Source organism: Leguminivora glycinivorella, unplaced genomic scaffold (assembly GCF_023078275.1).
Source record: "Leguminivora glycinivorella isolate SPB_JAAS2020 unplaced genomic scaffold, LegGlyc_1.1 Scaffold10, whole genome shotgun sequence".
Classification (NCBI taxonomy): domain Eukaryota; kingdom Metazoa; phylum Arthropoda; class Insecta; order Lepidoptera; family Tortricidae; genus Leguminivora; species Leguminivora glycinivorella.
Window position 1 is genome coordinate 164,491 of NW_025952835.1, and position 23,235 is coordinate 187,725.

Consider the following 23,235-nt stretch of genomic DNA (forward strand, 5'->3'; position numbering starts at 1 on the left):
CGAAGTATGTACAGTCAACCAAATGGAACCCTAGGCCACTCTACAACCGTCAAAATGACAAGCAGTGAGAGATTTCTTACAATCTGATTTATAACGTCACTATGACATAGTTCTACAGTGGCCTAGTTCCAATTGGTTGACCGTACTAGGAAATCTTAGTTACCAAAAATATTTATTAAATTGTCAGTTATTGTTACGCCATAGGAATAACTAAAAATTGTGTTTTTTTAAGCAAATGGGATATGGAAGAATATAAAAAGACACATAGGTAGATTCAAATATATTTAATATTCACGATTGATATAATATTAACGAAGTGCATTATCACAGTATTATTGTTAAGCACAATATTTTTAATTAAACTAACAGAGCTCCAAGGTCGTCATCGCTGCCACTGTACGCTGAAAAGAAATAACACAAACACCTCTTAAAAACTTATATTAGCTTTTCACAAATTACGATAACTACAGCTTGACAAAAAAGGGTAGAAATTGAACTGTTTTTTTTTTTCATAGCAACATTTAAGGGGGGCTCCACGCGGTTTTCATCGATTTTTGACAAGTTTTGAGTTGAAACTCCTAAATTTGCACTACAGATAGAATTATAAGACCAACGGCCATCGGTTCTTCAATCTTTTATCCCTAATCATAAGAGCCATATTTTGAAAAAAAAAAATCATACTTATTTTTTTAATGAATTTTTGAAACATGGTCTTAAAAAGCACTTTGATTAGTAAAGGGTGTAAACATACATGAAATCGACAGTTTTTGACCCTAAAATTGTTACTTCGATGCCAAATATCACAGAAACAATGAGCCGTGAAGTAATTATAAGATACTATTTTTTTAAAGACGATGCTATTAATATAGGCTTTAGAAACTATCATAATATCAATGGATTCAAATCGAAGGTCATTGGCGCAAGGAACGTCCATAACTATTCTCATTGAACATTGTCAAAATCTGTCAAAATAGTTGCCACATGCAAAACTCCCCTCTGTTACAGCACGGGACAAAACTCCACGTTGTAGCAAAATAAATAAGTATCTAGGTTTAATAATTAGTCTGTATATCAACTAACACTATTTTATAAATTTAATGTATATGTTATGTTATAACAGCTATGGATTTTTTATCCGAAATAAAATTGTTATAATATTTATTATTTATTTATAACAATTTACCGGGCTGTAACGATCAATATCATTTTCGGTAACAAAAAAAGGAAAGTTATACAAACTACTATCCAAATGTAAATACTTTTTGGGAATTTCTAGAGTAACAGGATGAAAACAAAGAATCTAAAACTAACAATAACAGGACTTACTGTTGTGTGCAGTCGACGGTCCGCTCGTGTCGCTTCAGGTGGGAAATCTGTTGGAACGCGCGCTGGCAGATGTCGCACGAATATGGCCGCTCGCCCGAGTGCAACCTGTGAACATTTCGTTGCCGTTAATATTATCACTATTATTAACCCCGACGCAAAAACAACGGGGTGTTTTAAGTTTGACGTGGCTGTCTGTCTGTCTGTGGCATCGTAGCTCCTGAACGGATGAACCGATTTTGATTTTGTTTTTTTTAAGCCGAATTAGTCGGGAGTCTTCTTAGCCATGTTTCATGAAAATCGGTCCACTATGTCGAGGATTTTTTTCAAAATTTTAATTTTGTGGTTAAGTTACTAGGTTATCTGCTTGCTTTTGGAGTAGATCCAATAATTTTGAGACATATAGATGGAGGCTAACACTCTAAAATGACGTCACTACCCTTACAAAACAAAGAATGTCTGTATGCTGTAGTCTGTGTGTTCGCGATTAACTAAAAAAAATACTGAACGGATTTTCATGCAATTTTCACTTATAAATAGGGTGATTATTGAGGAAGATTTAGTTATATATATTTTTAAGATTTTGTATACATTGGTTGAAATATGACGATATTTGCTAATCAAATAACTCTGCCTGGATTAGTGAAGGCGGGTCGCTAGTTACTATATGTGTAATGTACCTATTTTTAACCCCCGACGCAAAAACGAAGGGGTGTTATAAGTTTGACGTGTCTGTCTGTCTGTCTGTCTGTTTGTCTGTCTGTCTGTGTGTGTGTCTGTCTGTGGCATCGTAGCTCCCGAACGGGTGAACGATTCAGATTTATTTTTTTTTGTCTAAAAGCTGAGATTGTCGGGAGTGTTCTTAGCCATGTTTCATGAAAATCGGTCAACTATGTCGCGGTCGGGGGTTTTTTCAAAATTTTAATTTTGTGGTTAGGTTATAGTTAAAGTAAGCATACCTATCATGTTTCTGCAGGTCGCAGTGTTTGTAGAACCTCTTGCCGCAGCCTTTCCTGTTGCATTTGTAGGGCATCAGCTTCTCGTGGTCGCGCTCTACGTGATTTTTTAACTGCAAAAAAAGAGTTCTTGTTAATTGTTAATAATACAATTTGTAGCTTATCGCCACTCGCTAGAATATGCTAGTTTGATTTATTCTTAAAATAAAATATTTGTTGAAGTGCACGAAATAAAGCACCACAATTAGAAGAAAAATATGAACAGTGGTTATTTTTAAACATAATTTCTATTTAATAAGACAAAGAGAAATATATAAAGTAAATGAATTGACCGTGACGTCTCTCCTCAGTATTTCATAATAATTCCATATTAGCAAATCGTTTTGACAGAAGCTGGTTTGACTAGTAGGAAACTAGCCTATTATGACTAATGGACACATGCGAATCCTATAAACATCAAACTTGAATACATACATACATACAATCACGCCTGTATCCCATAAATATATAAAGGATAGGCAGAGCACATGAAACTACTCAAGTTTCAGTGCCACTCTTGGCAAATTCTAAATGCATTTTCTTTCTTTCAAATATTTTTTTCTTTTTTTACACTACGCCGGTGGCAAACAAGCGTACAGCCCGCCTGATGGAAATCAGTCACCGTAACCTATGGACGCCTGCAACTCAAAGAGTGTCACATGCGCGTTGCCACCCCATTAGAAACTTGTACATTCCCTTTTGCTGTGTTAAATACACAGTAAAAAGGAGTGCACATGTTCCAAGGAGGGTTCGGGTTGCCGACGACTCAAAGGACAATAGACGGCATACATCAATTTTACATTTTTAGGAAAAATACCACAATTCAACGATGGAAATTTCGTTTGTGCCGCTACCCTAGCTTGTTGAGCGGAGTTCAAGCGGAGTCCGCACTAGCGGAGCGGTGTTGCTACAAGTACCAACCTTCCATACTGCGTCGTATATCTTCTCGCAGCCTGCGTGTTCGCAGCGGATCTGCCGCTTGGGACGCTGTTCATGAGCGGCGCGGTGCTTGTTGAGCGTCGAGCGGTAACTGAAGCGGAGACCGCACTGGCGGCAGCGGTGAGCTCGCAGAGATGGGTTGTGAATTGCTATAAAAATAATATATCAATAATAAGGGAATAGTTTTTTGTTTTACAAGGGGGCAAAGTAGTTTTTTAACCGTACGTGCCAATATTGATACCCGAGCAAGCGAAAGATTCCAATATTGAACCGCGAGCGTAGCGAGTGGTTCAAAAAGTGGAATCTTGAGCGTTGCGAGGGTTTCAAGGCACGAAGGTTAAACAAACTTTGCCACCGTGTGAAACACAAAATTTTTCACCACACCAACACGAACAAAATACTAACTATAAAACATCAAATTAAATCAAATCTATCAATTTATTCAATATTTATGATTCAAAATCATCATCTATAGGTAAATTCTACCAGCCAGCTTAAGACATCAAGTTAAAATTTGTATGAAAACTCTTGTGGATAAAATGCAATTTTGCTATCTGTTTTCGAATAGCAACGTAAGCCTTTAACAGTTGGTGTGGTGAAAAGAAATTTACCGGTTGTCCCCTAACCAACGCCAAAATTAAAAGAGGTGATAGGACATCTTATAACCTATCATATTTGATTTTAATGAAAATGTCATGGTTTCCGTGATACTTTCGTGTTTTTGTTTGTGTTTTACTACTATCACCCCTTTTAATTTTGGCGTTGGTTTACTGGATATTGCTATTTTATGTGTTTGAATATTAGTAGGCAAGCAGAAATGAAATAACGACAAAATAATAGTCTTACCTTTATGTGATTTATAATTCTCCTTTTTCTTAAATACTTTATTACAAGTCCGGCAAATAAATAACGTGCATTTCTTGATCTTTGGCTTAACTATAACATTTTCCTTATTATCATTAGGTACTTCATTATTCAGCACAGGCTCTTCTATTTTCACTACAATCGGTTCATCTATCTGATAGTCAGTCTTATCTGCTTCTGGTGTAACTTCTGATGCTTTCTCTTCATTATTATTTTCAACTAATTCGACTCCTATGTTTAACATATCAGTCAACTGCTCAGCGTCTATACCACTGTTTAAACTAATTATAAATGTATCATCATCTTCAGTCGATACGTAATGTACGTTATTCTCTCCAATCAACTGACTTAAATTCGCTGCTAAATTTGTGCTAGCTTCCAAATCTACATCACTTTCAAAAATGGTCGCACATTCATTAACGGAGACCGGAGGGTTTTCAGGTTCAGTCTTATTTGTCTCCGGGACAACATCGGATAGCACATTCATGATATCTTGATCCATACTTCTCCCGTTATCAGCAAAATCGAAGAGTATTTCTCCATTTTTATCATTATAATCCATATCGTTAGTATTCATGTTGAAGATATGAGACGCTTGGAAGTTGTCTAAGTCTAGATCGTTGTAAAAGAGTTCATCGTCGAGACTGTGTAGCTGGTTCATAGCTTTGAGGAACTCTACATGCATGAGGTTGTCGTTGTTGTCTTGCATCTCGTTCTGGTTGTAGTTGAGAAGGTTGTTGTGCGAGAGGGAAAGGTAGTCGTCCTCTGCGGCGAGGATGTCGTCGACGATGGTGTCGAGGCGGTTGTGGTCCATCGTGAGTTGGACTTGCGACTTGTCGTGTTCTACAACGGTCGGCAGGTTTGAGGTGCTGGGAGCGTTTGTGTGTTGCCTGTTTTAAAAAATTGGAACTTTTGGTCAATTTTGCAATGTTTATGATTACCTGGCGATCAAATATATGAAAGAGGCACGTTCCTAGCACACAGTCTAAACTCGAGTAGATGAACGCGTACTATGCTTGTATGAGTGAAATATGACAGGTCGACTGTTTGCGTTTTTTGACAGATGGTAACTGTGAGGTAACCGAGAGCGGGTGGGCGGCACTTTCAGCGGGGAGCGGGAGTGGCTATACAGTACGATAGTACTCTTTATTATACTGTGACCAAGTTTCTAAGAGCGGTTTCACACTACGTCCAATCCAAATCCGTGCAAATAAGATCCGTTTACGGTTGTAAAACTATTTGTGTGGTACTTACGCACTACGCACTACATCCGATCACCGTCATCCGATTTCTTTCCGTCACTCTCCGGATCTAGTACGTAAACTACCATACAAATAGCTCTACGGCTATGACGGATCTTATTTTTACGGATTCGGATCAGACGTAGTGCGAAACCGCTCTAATTGTTCGCTCTGTGGTTAAAGGTAATTTCTATATGACTCTTGCATGCTAGTGCAAAAAAGATTGGCATTTAATACGCTAAGGAACGCAAACATGATCAAAAAACTATGTTCATATGTTATAGCTACAAGTGATGTTATAGACGAGTGCTTAAAAGGCCTAATAAGATAACATTACCTGTCCAACATAGGGGTGTTCCAATCAGTTCTTGCGGAACCCCTGTCAAACACTGCTGAATTTGTATATAGTTTCTGTTATAGATAAATATACAAATTCGGTTGTTTTATTTTCTACTTTTGTTTTGACTTATTTTTTATAATGAGTTTGTATATTTATTGTTAATAATGTGAAGGCCTAACGGAGCCGGCGTAGTCCCATGGCTCCAAAATAAATACAGATTAAAAAAATATAACATTACCTGACGCAGTGTTCCAATAAAGCACTCTTGTACTGGAACATCATTCCGCACACTCGGCAGTGGTTCTTCCGCGCTTTGGGATCCCCAGTTGTATTGTTGTTCTGATTTTTGGGGCACTTTGCACTGTGCCTCTTCATTGATGCTAACTAAAAAATAAGAAATTAAATATATAAATAAAGACCTATTGAACTAGGGAACAAATCAAATTATTTTATTAAATATTTTCAGATTTTTTTTTCTATTTAAGTAGTTACACTACTGTATGTATAAATTATAAACAAAAATAATAGTACGTTGTGCAACAAGGGGAGGAATTGAACACTACTAACGAGAGTAAGTTAAATCGCGACGGCTTGCCGGAGCGATTTAAAGACTCGAGTTAGTAATATTCATACTCCCCGAGTGACACACAATGTTTTTGATCACACTCGCAATGTAAAAAATATGTAAATAGATGTAAAAAAGTTAAGCACGGTACTAGAAATTTCATTATTCCCTTGGGAGAACGATTTTTCTATAACTCACGCTCCGCCTGCGTGCACATTTAAAGTGCGGGTGTGATGAAAAAAAAATTAAACCCCGTTTGGATTCTTGGAGCGATCGGATTATAGAATAGAGAATTCGTAGCTTATTTTGTATGAAATTAAACAATTTATCTGTAAAATAAACGTATTTATCTGTAAACATAAAGTTAGTTCTTAAAAATCCAATATTTTATTTTATTGGGTGTTATTTAATGAGAAATAAAAAGCTTTGTCTCGATTTTTTCGTAAAATCATTCGACGGTAACCAACAGGCAAGACAACGAGTGAAGTGGTTGGGGTTTTAACCCTTAAATGCATGATGATGTATATATGCATCATATCTTTGATGGCCCGCGGCTCAATATGTAGCCATCCAAAATTTTTACCATAAAGATTTCACAAATAGTGTACCTTTTTATTAGTAGTAAAACTTTTGATATATTATTTACCAATAATTATATATATTTGTATAAATATGATTTAGTCTATTCAACTTCGAACACCGATTTAGTATTAAAATCAATGTTAATTTTTTTTTTTATTATTTTTCCCAGAGTCAGAAAACCATTGTCTCTCACATATATTAATTTCGCGTTAAAAGAAAAAATCATCATAGGCCACAGCATCTTTAACAGATGATTTTTGCAGCGACTTTTACGAGGTATGTGCGCCGACAGAGATCGGAGATACGGCGCATCTTTTGCGCACGGCGCAGATTCAGATTAAAGAGGTCCTGCTGTAATAAGTATCAAATGCATCATACCTGTTTATACCTATTTCCGCAGCCTGCACAGCAGTAGGGCTTCTCATTGGTGTGCGTCAACAAGTGCCTCTTCAAATTACACTTGTCCTTGAACTCCATCAGACATACTGAACACGCAAACTTCCTTACTTCTGCGAAAATTATTTATACATTATACACTGTGTTTTTTTTGTTTTCCGTTAAATTCGACACGTCGTTAGGTTCATTATCAGAAACCACCCTGTATATCACTTTTAGCAAAGACATATATAACTCCGTATAGACAGACAAAGTCTAAGAAAAAAAACGTACCTCAGTACCATACAGAAAAAGGTACGGTAGCCTAGATGGCATTACACCTTTGGGGTGCGCTCAGCTAGATGGCGCTAATATTAATATTTGACATTTAAAAACATATCAAGCTAAAAATATGGGCCAAATTGTCAAAACTGAGGTTCACAAGTTTTAAGCCTGTGTCAAGAGATGGCAGTCTATATGTCGGCGGCCGAACGAAGAATCCGACAGATCACGAGATTCCTAGGCATATCGTGAAACGTGATTACACATTTTACTTTGACAGTAACTCTCTATAATACTCGATTCTCTTTGCATTTACTTAAATTCGCAAAAAAAATTTCATCATTTTCATACATAATAAATGAATTTATTAGTGTGAGAGACCCTCAAGAATAACATTCAAATTAGTGTCAAGTGATTGACGGCACATGTCAAAACAAACAGCATTAGGAATTGGTAAAGGCTGTCACACACATGTTCAGCAATTATCTTTATTTAATAACTCGATAACCGCAAGAGTTAAGACGCTAGTTTCTTAGAGAAATTAATTGTATTTGATGTAATGGGTCTTCCCTTAAAGTTAACGGAATTCAATAAAAACAGGGTGTATTGTTGTCTTGCGTTCTTGCTTTTTCTTAAGTGTATACTGTACTGTTTTTCCACATCTCGGACACTGGCGATCAAACATATGAAAGAGGCGCATTCTTAGCACACATTCTAAGCTTATGTAAGTGAGTGTGTCTAAGGTGAACGCGTAATTTAACATTTTGGATATATAATGAAACGTCTTTATTTTGTTTGTATGAGAGATCATATCAATTTAATTATGCGACCGAGTATGTTAAAGGGGTATAATAAACAGCCTTTTTTTGTTCAAAATAATAATCAACGTTTTTACTTCAAGAAAGGTAACTAACTTCCAAGGAACAAATTACGTTTACTCAAATGTCATATGACCTGAAGTGACTACTAATATGACGAAATAACTAACTTCCAAAGAACAAATTATCTTTACTCAAATGTCATATGACCTGAAGTGACTAATATGATAAAATAATTATAAACATATATTTGTTTTACAGTTTGGGCAATTCGCCGTTTAAGCAATCCTGATTTGTTTTTGGAATAAATTTAAATATGTAATTCAATTGGCAAATATGGGACATAATAAAACTGCATTGGTTATAAAGCAATGACACCAATATATTTACTTGTTGGAAACACATCAAATACTCGACAAGGGAGTAAAATCATAAACAGGGTTACTATTAAGTTTCGTATAATGAAATAGTAAAATATATCTACTAATTTTTAATTACAATTTCATTAGTCAACTTTATCAATTTATTCAGGTAGTTTTCATTAATTAATTTCATAGTTAAATTCAGGCAATTATTATGAAATAATCAGACATAAACAGTATTGTTGTCGAGTTATTACGAAACACTAAAACATATTAACTTTTTAAATACATTTTTATTAATCCATTTCATAAATTAATTCAGACAATTTTCATTGAATAATTCCATAAACTAATTCAGATAATTTTCATTGAATAATTTCATAAATTAATTTAGGTATTTATATTTATTAAATAATCAGATTAAGGTACTTAAAATAATTTCATAAATTAATTCAGGCAATTATTATTATTAAATAATCAGATTAAGGTACTTATCTCTGTTCGTGGCGCTGGTAGAACTAAAAGTGACTGCTCGCCGACGAGCAGTCCCTTTTATAACCAGTCCAGGTAAACTTGCCAACCGACCCGGTTTCTTTGTCTACCGACATTATTGCCATAAATTTAAATGTTTGTAAGAAACGTACCTTAAAATGTTACAATTATTAAATATTATAATGGCAAATCCAACACGGCCATACTGACAAGTACTTCGATCTCGAAGTACAAAAGTATTTACATAGTTCAATATCTTAATCTAACTCTTATACTAAGTAGCCACAAGCCTTGACATGTAAGCCCCATCACCTGCTGCCCGTGAAGCCAGGCAAACATCAGACTTGTGACCGACCAGCATTTTTTTTGTAGCTGTGGGCCCTGGCATGAAAGCTCCGTCACCTGTTGCGACATGACGTCGAGCAATCATCAGACACACAACCGACCAACAGTATTTTTGTAGCTGTGGGCCCTGGCATGAAAGCTCCGTCACCTGTTGCGACATGACGTCGAGCAATCATCAGACACACAACCGACCAACAGTATTTTTGTAGCTGTGGGCCCTGGCATGAAAGCTCCGTCACCTGTTGCGACATGACGTCGAGCAATCATCAGACACACAACCGACCAACAGTATTTTTGTAGCTGTGGGCCCTGGCATGAAAGCTCCGTCACCTGTTGCGACATGACGTCGAGCAATCATCAGACACACAACCGACCAACAGTATTTTTGTAGCTGTGGGCCCTGGCATGAAAGCTCCGTCACCTGTTGCGACATGACGTCGAGCAATCATCAGACACACAACCGACCAACAGTATTTTTGTAGCTGTGGGCCCTGGCATGAAAGCTCCGTCACCTGTTGCGACATGACGTCGAGCAATCATCAGACACACAACCGACCAACAGTATTTTTGTAGCTGTGGGCCCTGGCATGAAAGCTCCGTCACCTGTTGCGACATGACGTCGAGCAATCATCAGACACACAACCGACCAACAGTATTTTTGTAGCTGTGGGCCCTGGCATGAAAGCTCCGTCACCTGTTGCGACATGACGTCGAGCAATCATCAGACACACAACCGACCAACAGTATTTTTGTAGCTATGTGCCCTGGCATGAAAGCTCCGTCACCTGCTGCACCATGACGTCAAGCAATCATCAGACACATAACCGACCAGCAGTATATATACAATTGACAACATTTCATATTTTTAAGTATTACTTTTTATTGTTTGGTTTGAAAGAACTCAATACTAAAAGATACACGTATTTTTTTTTTATTTTTCCAAAAACTGCTATTTTAATGAGAAAATCCCTTATTACTACTTCGAGCAGAAAGAGCGTAAGAAGACAGCTTTATGATGTCACATGTGTTGTTTCATACACCTAAGAAAACGACAAAATTATTTCAAAAAAAAAAAAGTTTTAACAGTCAGCTTAAACAGTCCGGTATGTTTGACTGTCAAGTGTCACTGTCAAACTCAAGTGACTTCCCAACTGGAAGATTTTTTGTAATAGTGACAGCTTTAAATCAGCTATTGACGTCACTTCCCCATAACTATTTTTTATGATTTTTTTTATACTAAAAATACGGAGAAAAAAAAAATTATATTAATATATCTCGAAATGGTTTCCGATTTAGGGACACTGAAAATTTTGAAACGTTGTCAATTATACATAGTATATAACATATATTACACATTTTATTACATACGTATCCATATCCGTATACATATCCAACACGGCTAATCCGGACTTAAAGCAATCGGCAAAAAAAGCTACCTTTTTTCAGTTATTTATTGTAATCTTAAATTGATGTAATAGTATAGCAAGTACACAATAAATATAGCCAGTTTTTTTTTGCGGAATGCTTTAAGACCCCTTATTCCTTAGAGCGCTCATCAATTTCACGAAACGGCCATCGATAGATGGCGTTGGCGCTCGGTACGCGAGCACCGGCAACTCAACGCGCGTTTCAACGCAGACACGAATAATCTTGATAGTTTTGAATTAAATTGCTAATAACATAATTTTCAATTTTATATGGGGACTCTTTATTTAATTTCATATTCATGGTATGGTAGTAGTAAATAAGGTATATGAATGTAGTAAAAGTATAGTATTAGTCTACATGTACATATATAAATTCAGGTTTCCTAATTGATTGATTCAACAACCAACACCGCTGAGCCGAAACTACGAAAGCTAGAAAGTCGAAATTTGTATAGATTGCATTAACAAAATTTCGAAGAGATAAGAATCGATTATGAAAATTTACACCCCTAGTAGAGGGAAAAAGGGGTGAAAGTTTGTAGCGGGATCAATTTGTTTTTTTTTTATTAGGAAAATTTTAGTTAGGAACTTGAAATTAGAGAATAGTTTAATAGTGATTTCTGGTTTTTAGGGTTCCGTAGTCAACTAGGAACTCTTATAGTTTCGCCATGTCTGTCTGTCCATCCGTCCGTCCGTCCGTCCATCCGTCCGTCCGTCCGCGGATAATCTCAGTAGCCGTAAGCACTAGAAAGCTGAAATTTAGTAACAATATGTATATCAATCACGTCAACAAAGTGCAAAAATAAAAAATGGAAAAAAATGTTTTATTAGGGTACCCCCCCCCTACATGTAAAGTGGGGGCTGATTTTTTTTTTCATTCCAACCCCAACGTGTGATATATTTTTGGATAGGTATTTAAAAATGAATAAGGGTTTACTAAGAGTTTTGAATGATTCACGGTTATTTTCATTAGACTTATATTGACCGGGATATAGACCGTGATTACCTTTTTGATTTTTGTCGAGCTCCCGATATTTCGACGCAGTTGCATGCATCATGATCACGGAAAACTGACGAAGGCGGGTGGATGTTAAAGTTGTATAGACAGCGCGCGATCTACCCTCCTTCGCGCGCGTCGGCTGCGTTCACTTTCAGCGTTACCACTGGTCGCGTTCACACTCGATGGTCTGTCCAAACACACTACACTCACAGTGTCACTACGTTTGTTCAATTCTGACTTCACCGGTTTTTTACACAAACAAATCACTGGATTCCATACATTAGATAGTTTGAAGCCATCCTCAGGATTGAAATTTTTATATTTGTGATTCTCAATGGCTTCTCTGAATGGCTTCTTTGGCCGGTGAAGTCAGAATTGAACAAACGTAGTGACACTGTGAGTGTAGTGTGTTTGGACAGACCATCGAGTGTGAACGCGACCAGTGGTAACGCTGAAAGTGAACGCAGCAAACGCGCGCGAAGGAGGGTAGATCGCGCGCTGTCTATACAACTTTACCATCCACCCGCCTTCGTCAGTTTTCCGTGATCATGATGCATGCAACTGCGTCGAAATATCGGGAGCTCGACAAAAATCAAAAAGGTAATCACGGTCTATATCCCGGTCAATATAAGTCTAAGGGTTTACTAAGATCGTTTTTTGATAATATTAATATTTTCGGAAATTATCACAGTTACAGTGACTTTCATATTTTTATAAGAACAGCATGCACTTACGTCCAGAACAGTGACATTTGGTGCATTGGAACTGCTCATGATGTGTCACTTTTTAACCGTCTTCTCAATTCGTCTGTATGTTTATTTATTTTTTTAATTTTTTTATCTTTGTTCCTCGATATCTCCGTTGTTACTGGACCGATTAAAAAAAAATATTGAATGTATATGAATACAGATAAAAAAAAGTAGTAGATAAAAAAAAATTATCTGTCCCCTCTTTACATGTAGGGGTACCCTAATAAAACATTTATTATTATTAACGACCTTCCACATATTTATAATGAGCCCAAACATGATGGGGTTATGATGAGGAGAATAGCAGTTCTGTTGACCACCTCCTGACTCCATCATGAGAACTTGGACCTCGTCTAGTTCGATGGTGCTCGTCAGCCCAAATCTAATGAGCCCGAACATGATGGGGTTATGATGAGGAGAATAGCAGTTCTGTTGGCCACCTCCTGACTCCATCATGAGACCCTGGACCTCATCTAGTTCGATGGTGCTCGTCAGCCCAAATCTAATGAGCCCAAACATGATGGGGTTATGATGAGGAGAATAGCAGTTCTGTTGACCACCTCCTGACTCCATCATGAGACCTTGGACCTCATCTAGTTCGATGGTGCTCGTCAGCCCAAATCTAATGAGCCCGAACATGATGGGGTTATGATGAGGAGAATAGCAGTTCTGTTGGCCACCTCCTGACCCCGTCATGAGACCTTGGACCTCATCTAGTTCGATGGTGCTCGTCAGCCCAAATCTAATGAGCCCAAACATGATGGGGTTATGATGAGGAGAATAGCAGTTCTGTTGACCACCTCCTGACTCCATCATGAGACCCTGGACCTCATCTAGTTCGATGGTGCTCGTCAGCCCAAATCTAATGAGCCCAAACATGATGGGGTTATGATGAGGAGAATAGCAGTTCTGTTGACCACCTCCTGACTCCATCATGAGACCTTGGACCTCATCTAGTTCGATGGTGCTCGTCAGCCCAAATCTAATGAGCCCGAACATGATGGGGTTATGATGAGGAGAATAGCAGTTCTGTTGGCCACCTCCTGACCCCGTCATGAGACCTTGGACCTCATCTAGTTCGATGGTGCTCGTCAGCCCAAATCTAATGAGCCCAAACATGATGGGGTTATGATGAGGAGAATAGCAGTTCTGTTGACCACCTCCTGACTCCATCATGAGACCTTGGACCTCATCTAGATCGATGGTGCTCATCAGCCCAAATCTAATGAGCCCAAACATGGTGGAGTTATGATAAGTAGAATAGCAGTTCTGTTGAACATCTCCTGCCTGACTCCATCATCATGAGAACCAGAACCTCATCCTGGTCCCAAAATATAATAATAATTCAAACTCTCAACAAACTTCACGTATAACTTAAAATCCAAAATCATATGAAAAGCATGTCGAATGCTAAAATTGCATAAGGTGTAAAAAGGATCAAGATTTGTTTAGTCGCAGTTTACGGCACTTCTCGGAACTATCGCGCTGCTTACGAAAGCTAGGTGCGCCGGACGATCAAACGCAGGTCCGTTGTCTTCGAGCGCTCGGCGCAGACTGAGCGGGCTCACGTTAGCACAGTGTCTTTTATTCGAATTTTAGGTGTTTTAAAAACATATCTATCGACAGAAAGGTATGTCTTATATGTATGATTTTTTTTTTATAGGTCAATAAGAAGTTCTAGTTTAGGATAATATTATTTAAGAGTTACAAAAAATGCAGGAATCGCAGGAAAAATACATAATGTAAACCTCTTTTTATCGAAAAAATGGGGAGGATACGGAAGGTTATTTATCCACCATTTCAAGTAAATCTTAAAATGTCAAAGTATTAGCTAACTCGTACAGGATATAACAAATAGGATTGTGATCATTTATTACCCCAAATAACATTTTTAACAGCACAATCACGATTCTAAACGAGCTATTCCACTACGAAATTTGAAAACGTCTTCCGAAAAAACTGATTTTTCGGAAGTATAAAAAGACATATTTTAAAGTAGTACCAATTGACTTTCTAGCTTAAGATATGTACTTTTAGGAACATTATCATTTTTTTAATAATCATTTATAGTTTCTTTATAATTTTGAATGAAAAAGGTTCTATTTTGCAAAAAACGCTCGTCTTTAGGAATAAGGCCTCTTAAGATAATCAGCACTTATATGGCCATTTACCATTTTGTATACCATTTTACATTTTCTTTATCCTTGTACTGTAAAAAGATACAGTATCCTAGGACTTCAATTAATCGAGCTATATATTTATATTTACTTCTGATTACTTAACGATCAATCAACAAGTGTGAATATTATTATATCTTCCAAACAGCTCGGCCAGTCTGACCTAACGACATAATATTTTATGAAGGGCATGTCATGTAAGGTGCAAATGACGTACAAACTGAAAACCCATCTTCCTTTATTCGTAGCTTATTACATGACAAATATCGCATTATCAGCAACGGTTTTAAGTAAATAGTATACCTAATATATTTATTAAGCATTACAGTATCACATTAACTATGTAATGAGCTATCTTGAGAAGTAAAGCATAAACCTGACGAATCATCAGGAAAAGAAGCATATAGAATCGCCCACTTATTTATACAGTTATATTTTGAAAATTGTCCCTTTCCCAAAGAATCTTACTTGAACCTATTCACACTATTTTCCGTACTCTATTCAGCATGGAAGATGAATAAGTACCTACCTAGTGACCCTTTTTTTGCAGTATCTTGTTTTGTGAGATTTTTATTATTGTTCGGCATTTGTGTTTTTATTATTGTTCATAATTTAATTTATTAATCTTATTTTTTTTTTACTCCCCCTTTTTTTTACTAATGACTTTCTTGTTGGGAGACCAAATTAATTTTATTACTTATACGAACCCGCTGAGAACATATTGTAGCAAACGTATAATGTGATATTTATTATGAAAACACAGTGGTTTTTTTTTGTTAAATTTGACAGTCGCTAGGATATCAGGAAACACCCGGCAAATCACTTATTAAATTCGAAAAATGATTTCTCTTTTTTTTCATCGTTTTCATACATTATAAATTTGTCAATCATGTGAGAGACCCGTAGAAACAGTGAAGTCAGTCTCAAGTAAATGACGTCACATGTAACAATAAATAATAATAAGGAATTACAAAGGCAGCCTTTATTACTACGCTTACTGAGCCACTAAATTCATTCCCTGAATAACTCGATAACAGTAAGAGAAAAGATAATAATTTCTTACAGACATTAATTGTAATTTACCTAAAAAACCGTCCCCTAATATTAACGGAAATCAATAAAAATACGTTGTAGATATGAACCTACCCAAACTCGAAAACCAGGCAAGCACAGAGTAAACTTTCTTTTTAAAGCAAGTTGCGTAAGCCTTTATTTGCAAACATTCCAGATTAAATGTCTATGTGTCTCGCACTAGGTCCATTTATTTATCTACGTATATGTTAATATGTATGTAAGTTCATTTATTGTATCTATGTATGTTTATTTTATAATAGAATCGACTTGTATTTAATCATTAAAATCTCATACTGGCTTTATAATGGCGTCCACCAAACTATCTCTGTTTTGCCCAATGGTTGAACTGGCTTTATAATGGCGTCCACCAAACTATCTCTGTTTTGCCCAATGGTTGACTGATAGAAAATGGCAAGTTTAAATAAATAAATAAAACTTTATTCGTTTTTGAGCCTAAGATATGCGATAACAGACACAAACGTGGAAGTAGAATTAAAATTTCAGACACGTCCTTAATCGTTACTTCTCAACGAAAAGAGAAAACAAAATTGTAAACATACTCGCAATGATGATAAATAGATCAGATCAGTAATTTGTCCGAGGTAACAGCAACTTGGAAAAAGTTTCAATGTTAATTGAGTTCAAACTAATAGGGATGTGTGTGTAACAATACTGTTGGGTACTAACAGTAAATTTTATTGCTCCGCAATTTGTGAAATAATTTTGAAATACGTTAGTGCGGGATACAAACGTTTAAGCGTTTCTTAGAATAAGCACAGCATTTATAGTAGCAAGTTTTGAATCTATTTTTTTTCATTAACTAGATAGGTAAAGAAAGTCTACCATATTTATTAAATAATTTGGTTTAAATTTCAATGCCTCAAACTGTTAAAATAAGCACAGCATTTTTAGCAGTAAGTTTTGAGTCTATTTTTTTTATGATGTAGGTAAGTATGTAACTAAACTATTGTATTTAAATAAACCAACAAATTTCACTTTGAAGCCATGCCACTTATTTGAAGAAAGCACTAATATACTACCTTTAAATTTGACATTTTTGCAGGTAGGCAGGGTAAATTACTAATTTATTTGTTTCTGGTATAGTATAGTTAAATAAACAACAAAAACCGCCTTCTAAAGTAAATATAAAATATATCGAAAATATTATATCGATTGCCAATTTTTTTGTATCGCATTATAATGGCAATCTACTTAACGTTTAACGCAAAGTAATTTATAACATAATGAGTCAGAGTCAAATCCTTGAACTGATCGTTACAGTCTTAAACCTCCTTTTATATTTTGTAGGAAGAAGTATTTCTAGAGGGCCATAAAGAAAAACAAAGGTCTCATTCTGGTCAATGTGGAGAAAAATCTTTATAAAATGTAAGCGAAAACAAATATTGGACAATTGAAAAGCGAGTATTAAAAAAAAAATGAAAGCGATTTTTGAAATGTACATATTTGCTTGAAAACATCGATCTTGAGTCATCAAATTTTTACTTATTAAGTGAAAACTGCCACTTTGCTAAATACATAAACAAAAAAAAATATTATTGTTTCTCAAGAGAAATAGCTAATATTGTTTCGCAGTTATAGGATCACTCCGGATCAGTCGTGTCCTAATACAATCTTTGCAACAAGAACTTATTTACCGAATTATGTCATTAACAAAATATAATTTATTCCCAAAGGAAGAAACTAAACCAGTATTGTTCTAAACCTGTATTGTTCAGTTCTGACTTTTATACCCTTTCTTCAGGATTTAACTGTTTTTCTTTTAAACAACATGATCTTAGATGAGGTAATTTATTTATTCAAGATGTCATAACACTAGCTCTTTCAATAACTAGCTCGATTAACTGCAGTTCCGTAATAAGTAAACAAAATCAGTTTAAAACACAGTGGGTACAAAAATATTTCTTCAAAGCAAGAATTTTTACATGATAATGCAGAGCCCTCAGGGCCTTACCGACTTTAATGATCATAACAACGCCAGTCCATTCAGGTTTTCAGAAGGTCCCGAAATCGGTGCACCATGCGTCGGCCGTGCAGCCCCATCATCGCTGTCAGTAGGACCAAATGTAGGAAGCACAATGTTGTGGTATCGGCAGCCGAAGAAACTGCACTTCGAATGGTGGTATGAAAGTTGATCAGCAGATTTCAATCCGTTATCTCTGAAATAATTCACAGTGTTAAAAGATGGCTAGGTAAAACGTATCTCCACTTCTGAATTTAACATTTTGGATATATAATGAAACGTCTTTATTTTGTTTGTATGAGAGATCATATCAATTTAATTATGCGACCGAGTATGTTAAAGGGGTATAATAAACAGCCTTTTTTTGTTCAAAATAATAATCAACGTTTTTACTTCAAGAAAGGTAACTAACTTCCAAGGAACAAATTACGTTTACTCAAATGTCATATGACCTGAAGTGACTACTAATATGACGAAATAACTAACTTCCAAAGAACAAATTATCTTTACTCAAATGTCATATGACCTGAAGTGACTAATATGATAAAATAATTATAAACATATATTTGTTTTACAGTTTGGGCAATTCGCCGTTTAAGCAATCCTGATTTGTTTTTGGAATAAATTTAAATATGTAATTCAATTGGCAAATATGGGACATAATAAAACTGCATTGGTTATAAAGCAATGACACCAATATATTTACTTGTTGGAAACACATCAAATACTCGACAAGGGAGTAAAATCATAAACAGGGTTACTATTAAGTTTCGTATAATGAAATAGTAAAATATATCTACTAATTTTTAATTACAATTTCATTAGTCAACTTTATCAATTTATTCAGGTAGTTTTCATTAATTAATTTCATAGTTAAATTCAGGCAATTATTATGAAATAATCAGACATAAACAGTATTGTTGTCGAGTTATTACGAAACACTAAAACATATTAACTTTTTAAATACATTTTTATTAATCCATTTCATAAATTAATTCAGACAATTTTCATTGAATAATTCCATAAACTAATTCAGATAATTTTCATTGAATAATTTCATAAATTAATTTAGGTATTTATATTTATTAAATAATCAGATTAAGGTACTTAAAATAATTTCATAAATTAATTCAGGCAATTATTATTATTAAATAATCAGATTAAGGTACTTATCTCTGTTCGTGGCGCTGGTAGAACTAAAAGTGACTGCTCGCCGACGAGCAGTCCCTTTTATAACCAGTCCAGGTAAACTTGCCAACCGACCCGGTTTCTTTGTCTACCGACATTATTGCCATAAATTTAAATGTTTGTAAGAAACGTACCTTAAAATGTTACAATTATCTTATCTTATACTATTAAACGAGCAATTCTTGTATATTTATTTATTTATTTATTTATTTATTTATATATTTATTTATATATACCGACGATCTCGGAAACCGCTCTAACGATTTCGCTGAAATTTGTTTTGTGGGGGTTTTCGGGGGTGAAAAATCGATCTAGCGTAGCCTTAGATCCCGGAAAACGCGAATTTTCGAGTTTTCATGAGTTTTTCTTTCGCATTTGTAAACGTAAAATATGGTCCTTAATTTCGCCGCGCGCGCATCGATTCCGCTTAGCTCAGTCGCACGAGGTCGGTCTAATGTACGCAGATAGATCGTAGGTGTCAGGGTTTCGAATCCCGGCCAGAAATTAAGTTTTTGTTTTTTGTCTTTTTTTTTTGTTTTTGTATTTATAAGAGTTTTTTTTTATCTAAAGACGTGATATATTAAAATAGAACCGAGCGAAGCTCGGTCGCCCAGATTTAAATATTATAATGGCAAATCCAACACGTACCAGGCTTGTATGAGTTAGATATGACAGGTCGACTTTACGCGTTTTTGACAGGCGGTAACTGTGAGGTAACCGAGAGCGGGTGTGCGGCACTTTCAGCGGGGAGCGAGAGTGGCCATACTGTACGATAGTACTCTTTATTATATTGTGGTTTTTCTGTATTCAGGTGTGCAATAAAATGTGTTTGTAGTATAATAATTGAAGATTGATAAAGTTGTATTATAAGATTTTTTATATGTATATACTTACTATTGTGCATATCTATGTGCCTCTTTAAATCTGACTTTTTATGGAAAGCTTTTTCACATACGTCACACTTGTGGGGCCTAGAAATAAAGAAATTATTATTTTATACACATCCAATATTCTAAAATTTACACTTAACTCAGGGTTAGTGGGTGTCATCTGTCAAATTCCAAATAAAATGGTGGGTTAACCCTCCATTTTCGTTGGTGCAAGTGGCCCTAAGGGCAATATCCATATTTGGGTAAGTGTGGCATACAGAGAAGTAGTCCAGCCTTCACATTTGGCCTGTTTAAACAATAATCATATAACCCATACAGCTCATATAACCCGGCCCGGCAACCTTCAAATCAAGAGTGAACAGGCATCTTCTGGGCGAGCTCACTCCATCGTAGGCCACGTCTTTGCCTTTGGCTAGTCTGTGGCCAAGAGTAAGCCCATTTATAATTTAAAAAAAAATCTGTGTTTATTAATCCCACAGAGAACCTCCTATAGAGTAGCAATCTTGTATATTTTGTTCGCGATACGAGTCACCAGTGTTTGGGGTGCGAGGAGCGGGCGGGGAATGTGTTAAGCGCACTGTGATTGGCCGTTTCAAGGACGGCGGGCAGTCGCGCCAGATGAAAAGGGACAGAAGTATGACTGTCCCTCTACTGACGCGTAAGTGGCCAATGTAAGTTGACCTATGCCGGCTCTGAATAAATTATAAATATGACTTATTTGTGGAATGTAATGCAGTCTGTTTTTAAATTTGAGCTTCTTGTTACCTTTCCACACCATTTCACACTACAGGTGGACATCTTTAAGGCATCAAAATACCCTTTTCCAATTTTTTAGTGCGAAAAACACGCGCTGCTTTCGGGTCTGTTACTTGGTCGATACTGATCGGGCACGGCGAGCGCCCGCGCTTATATCAGTGCAAATACTAGGAAGGCTGGCGACCGCGAGTCGTCTTGTAATGGATGTCTATAGGGGTTGGTCTGTGATTAATCCATACTAAAAGTGTGTGTGTGTCTGTTTGTTGGTTCGTATTTCACGGCAAAACGGAACGACGAATTGACGTGATTTTTTAAGTGGAGATAGTTAAAGGGATGGAGAGTGACATAAGCTACTTTTTGTATCTTTCTAACGCGAGTGAAGCCGCAGGTAAAAGCTAGTACTTTATAAATTTACTACAAAATGCGAGTAGCAAGCGGTAAATGTATAAACTCGCAAAAACACTGGTAACAATAAAACATCAGTAACTACATAAATGGTTAAGGAGATAGTGTATGGAGCAGAGCTCTTAAGAATACCAAAGATTAAGAATTTTGTGGCCTCAAGAAGAGCCTGCCACCCTGAGCTATGGCCTGGATGGCCGTAGGGTAATATGCCCCTGGCCTTACCCATGTTAACCTTAGTAGAAAGTATTGTCCTAAATTTCTTTCAGAAGTTTAAAGGGTAACAATTTTAATGACAACCGTTCTGGCTCAGTCTGTAGTGACCCTGCTAAGCCGCGGTCCTGGGTTCGAATCCTGGTAAGGTCATTTATTTGTGTGATGAGCACATATACTTGTTCCGTTCCTGAGTCATGGATGTTTTCTATGTATATAAGTATGTATTTATCTATTTGTATATTGTTGCTTAGCACCCATAGTACAAGCTTTGCTTAGTTTGGGGCTAAGTTGATCTGTGTAAGGTCCCCAATATTTATTTATTTATTATTTATTAAATATAAATTCTCAAAATCCATGTTTTAATTTTCTACAAATATTAACGCGAAATCATGTCCCCATTATAAGACATCCACACATTATTGCCGAAATTGGTTTGTAGCAACATTCTTTCAGGATCAAACAAAAAGTTGTCAGGCTTTACCCCAGGCCGGTTTTATTTTCTGTTTTTACCTGTACTCTAAATGTGTGGAGAAGAGATGCTGCTGGAGCCTCCAGAGAGCTTCAAAGGACAGGCTGCAGTGCTGGCACCGCCACACTCGCTCCAGCGGCTTGTGGATGAGGCTGTGCTTCATCAGGTGCTGCTTCGTGGCAAACTTCTGGTCTGGGCACTTGTCTAAAATGCGTTACTCATTTAAATTGTTTGTTTAATATTTTAGTTAAAAATGTAACAGACATTGTAATAAAGTATATTAATATTGAAGATCTAGACTAGCTCCCATAGCACACCTTGGACACTGGTGATCAAAATAAATATATGAAAGAGGCACATTCCAAGCACAGTCTAATCTTCTGTAGGTGAACGTATATTATGCTTGTATGAGTGAAATATGACAGATCAACTGTTCGCATTTTTAACAGGCGGTAACTATGAGGTAACCGAGGGAGTGACTCTTTAATATACTGTGCCCATAGTAAGCTTAATGAGGGTTACATTGTGGGTATTGAACATCGATATGTATAAGGTATGATTAATACTAGAAAACATCCATGGCTTGGCTTAGGAAAGTATATAAATATGTGTTCATCACACATACATATGCCTTTAGTGGGATTTGAACCCTGGCTTCAACCTTTACTTGAGCCTCTCTTCTCTTAGTAATTAGCAGGCAAGAAAATATAGCAAATACATACCGCAAACCCAAGCATTGCCCTTGGAATGTATTCTAAGGTGACCATAGTACTTCTTAGCATTGTCAAACTTTTTCTGACAAATCTCGCAGTGCAAGGTGGTGGGGCCGTTGAGGTCGGGCTCCTCCAGCGGCTCGTCCGGGGACAGAAACTGGGCCAAGACATCGTCATGCCCGAGCAAGCCACTGTGCGAGGGCAAACTGGAGTGCAGCTCCTCATAACCACAATCAGGATTTACGTTCTTGATATTTAGTGCCAAATCAGCACTGTCCGAGTCTACAAACTGAGAGTAATAAATGTTATTAATGATAATGACTAGGTTGATTGCATAAATAGTAAACTAACAGTACTTACTGGTAGGCTAAAGAAGGATAGTGTCGAATCCATGGCATATTATAACAAGCACGCCTCTTTCAAATATCTTCCTTTAAATTAAATGTAACATGTTAGAAGCAACTTTGTACATAAAAATTAAAATTACAAATATTACAATGTTTATTTTACTTCTCAAGAAAAGAAATATGGTGGCCAAAGGCCATCTGCTGATGCTGACAGTTAAAAAAAATTGCCAGATACATAAACTTAATTTATTCATTTATAAAAATGTGTTCGCACGACGCCCACGACGGTAAGTATGGTCGTCGCGTAGTGTGTAAAGTACTTT

General features: G+C 36.4%; 1 protein-coding gene across 1 annotated transcript; it reads right to left on the reverse strand.

Annotated features, from left to right (window-relative positions):
- Positions 1–269: 269 nt before the first annotated feature.
- Positions 270–23,108, reverse strand: LOC125242184 (PR domain zinc finger protein 5-like). The gene is made up of 11 exons (XM_048150900.1): positions 22,926–23,108; positions 22,575–22,854; positions 21,894–22,056; positions 20,014–20,090; positions 7,228–7,358; positions 5,941–6,086; positions 4,104–5,011; positions 3,240–3,406; positions 2,283–2,392; positions 1,327–1,431; positions 270–401 (listed from the first exon to the last, which is right to left on the reverse strand). Exons 1-11 carry the CDS (start codon positions 22,956–22,958, stop codon positions 383–385), a joined length of 2,139 nt encoding a protein of 712 aa, XP_048006857.1. The 5' UTR covers positions 22,959–23,108; the 3' UTR covers positions 270–382.
- Positions 23,109–23,235: the final 127 nt, after the last annotated feature.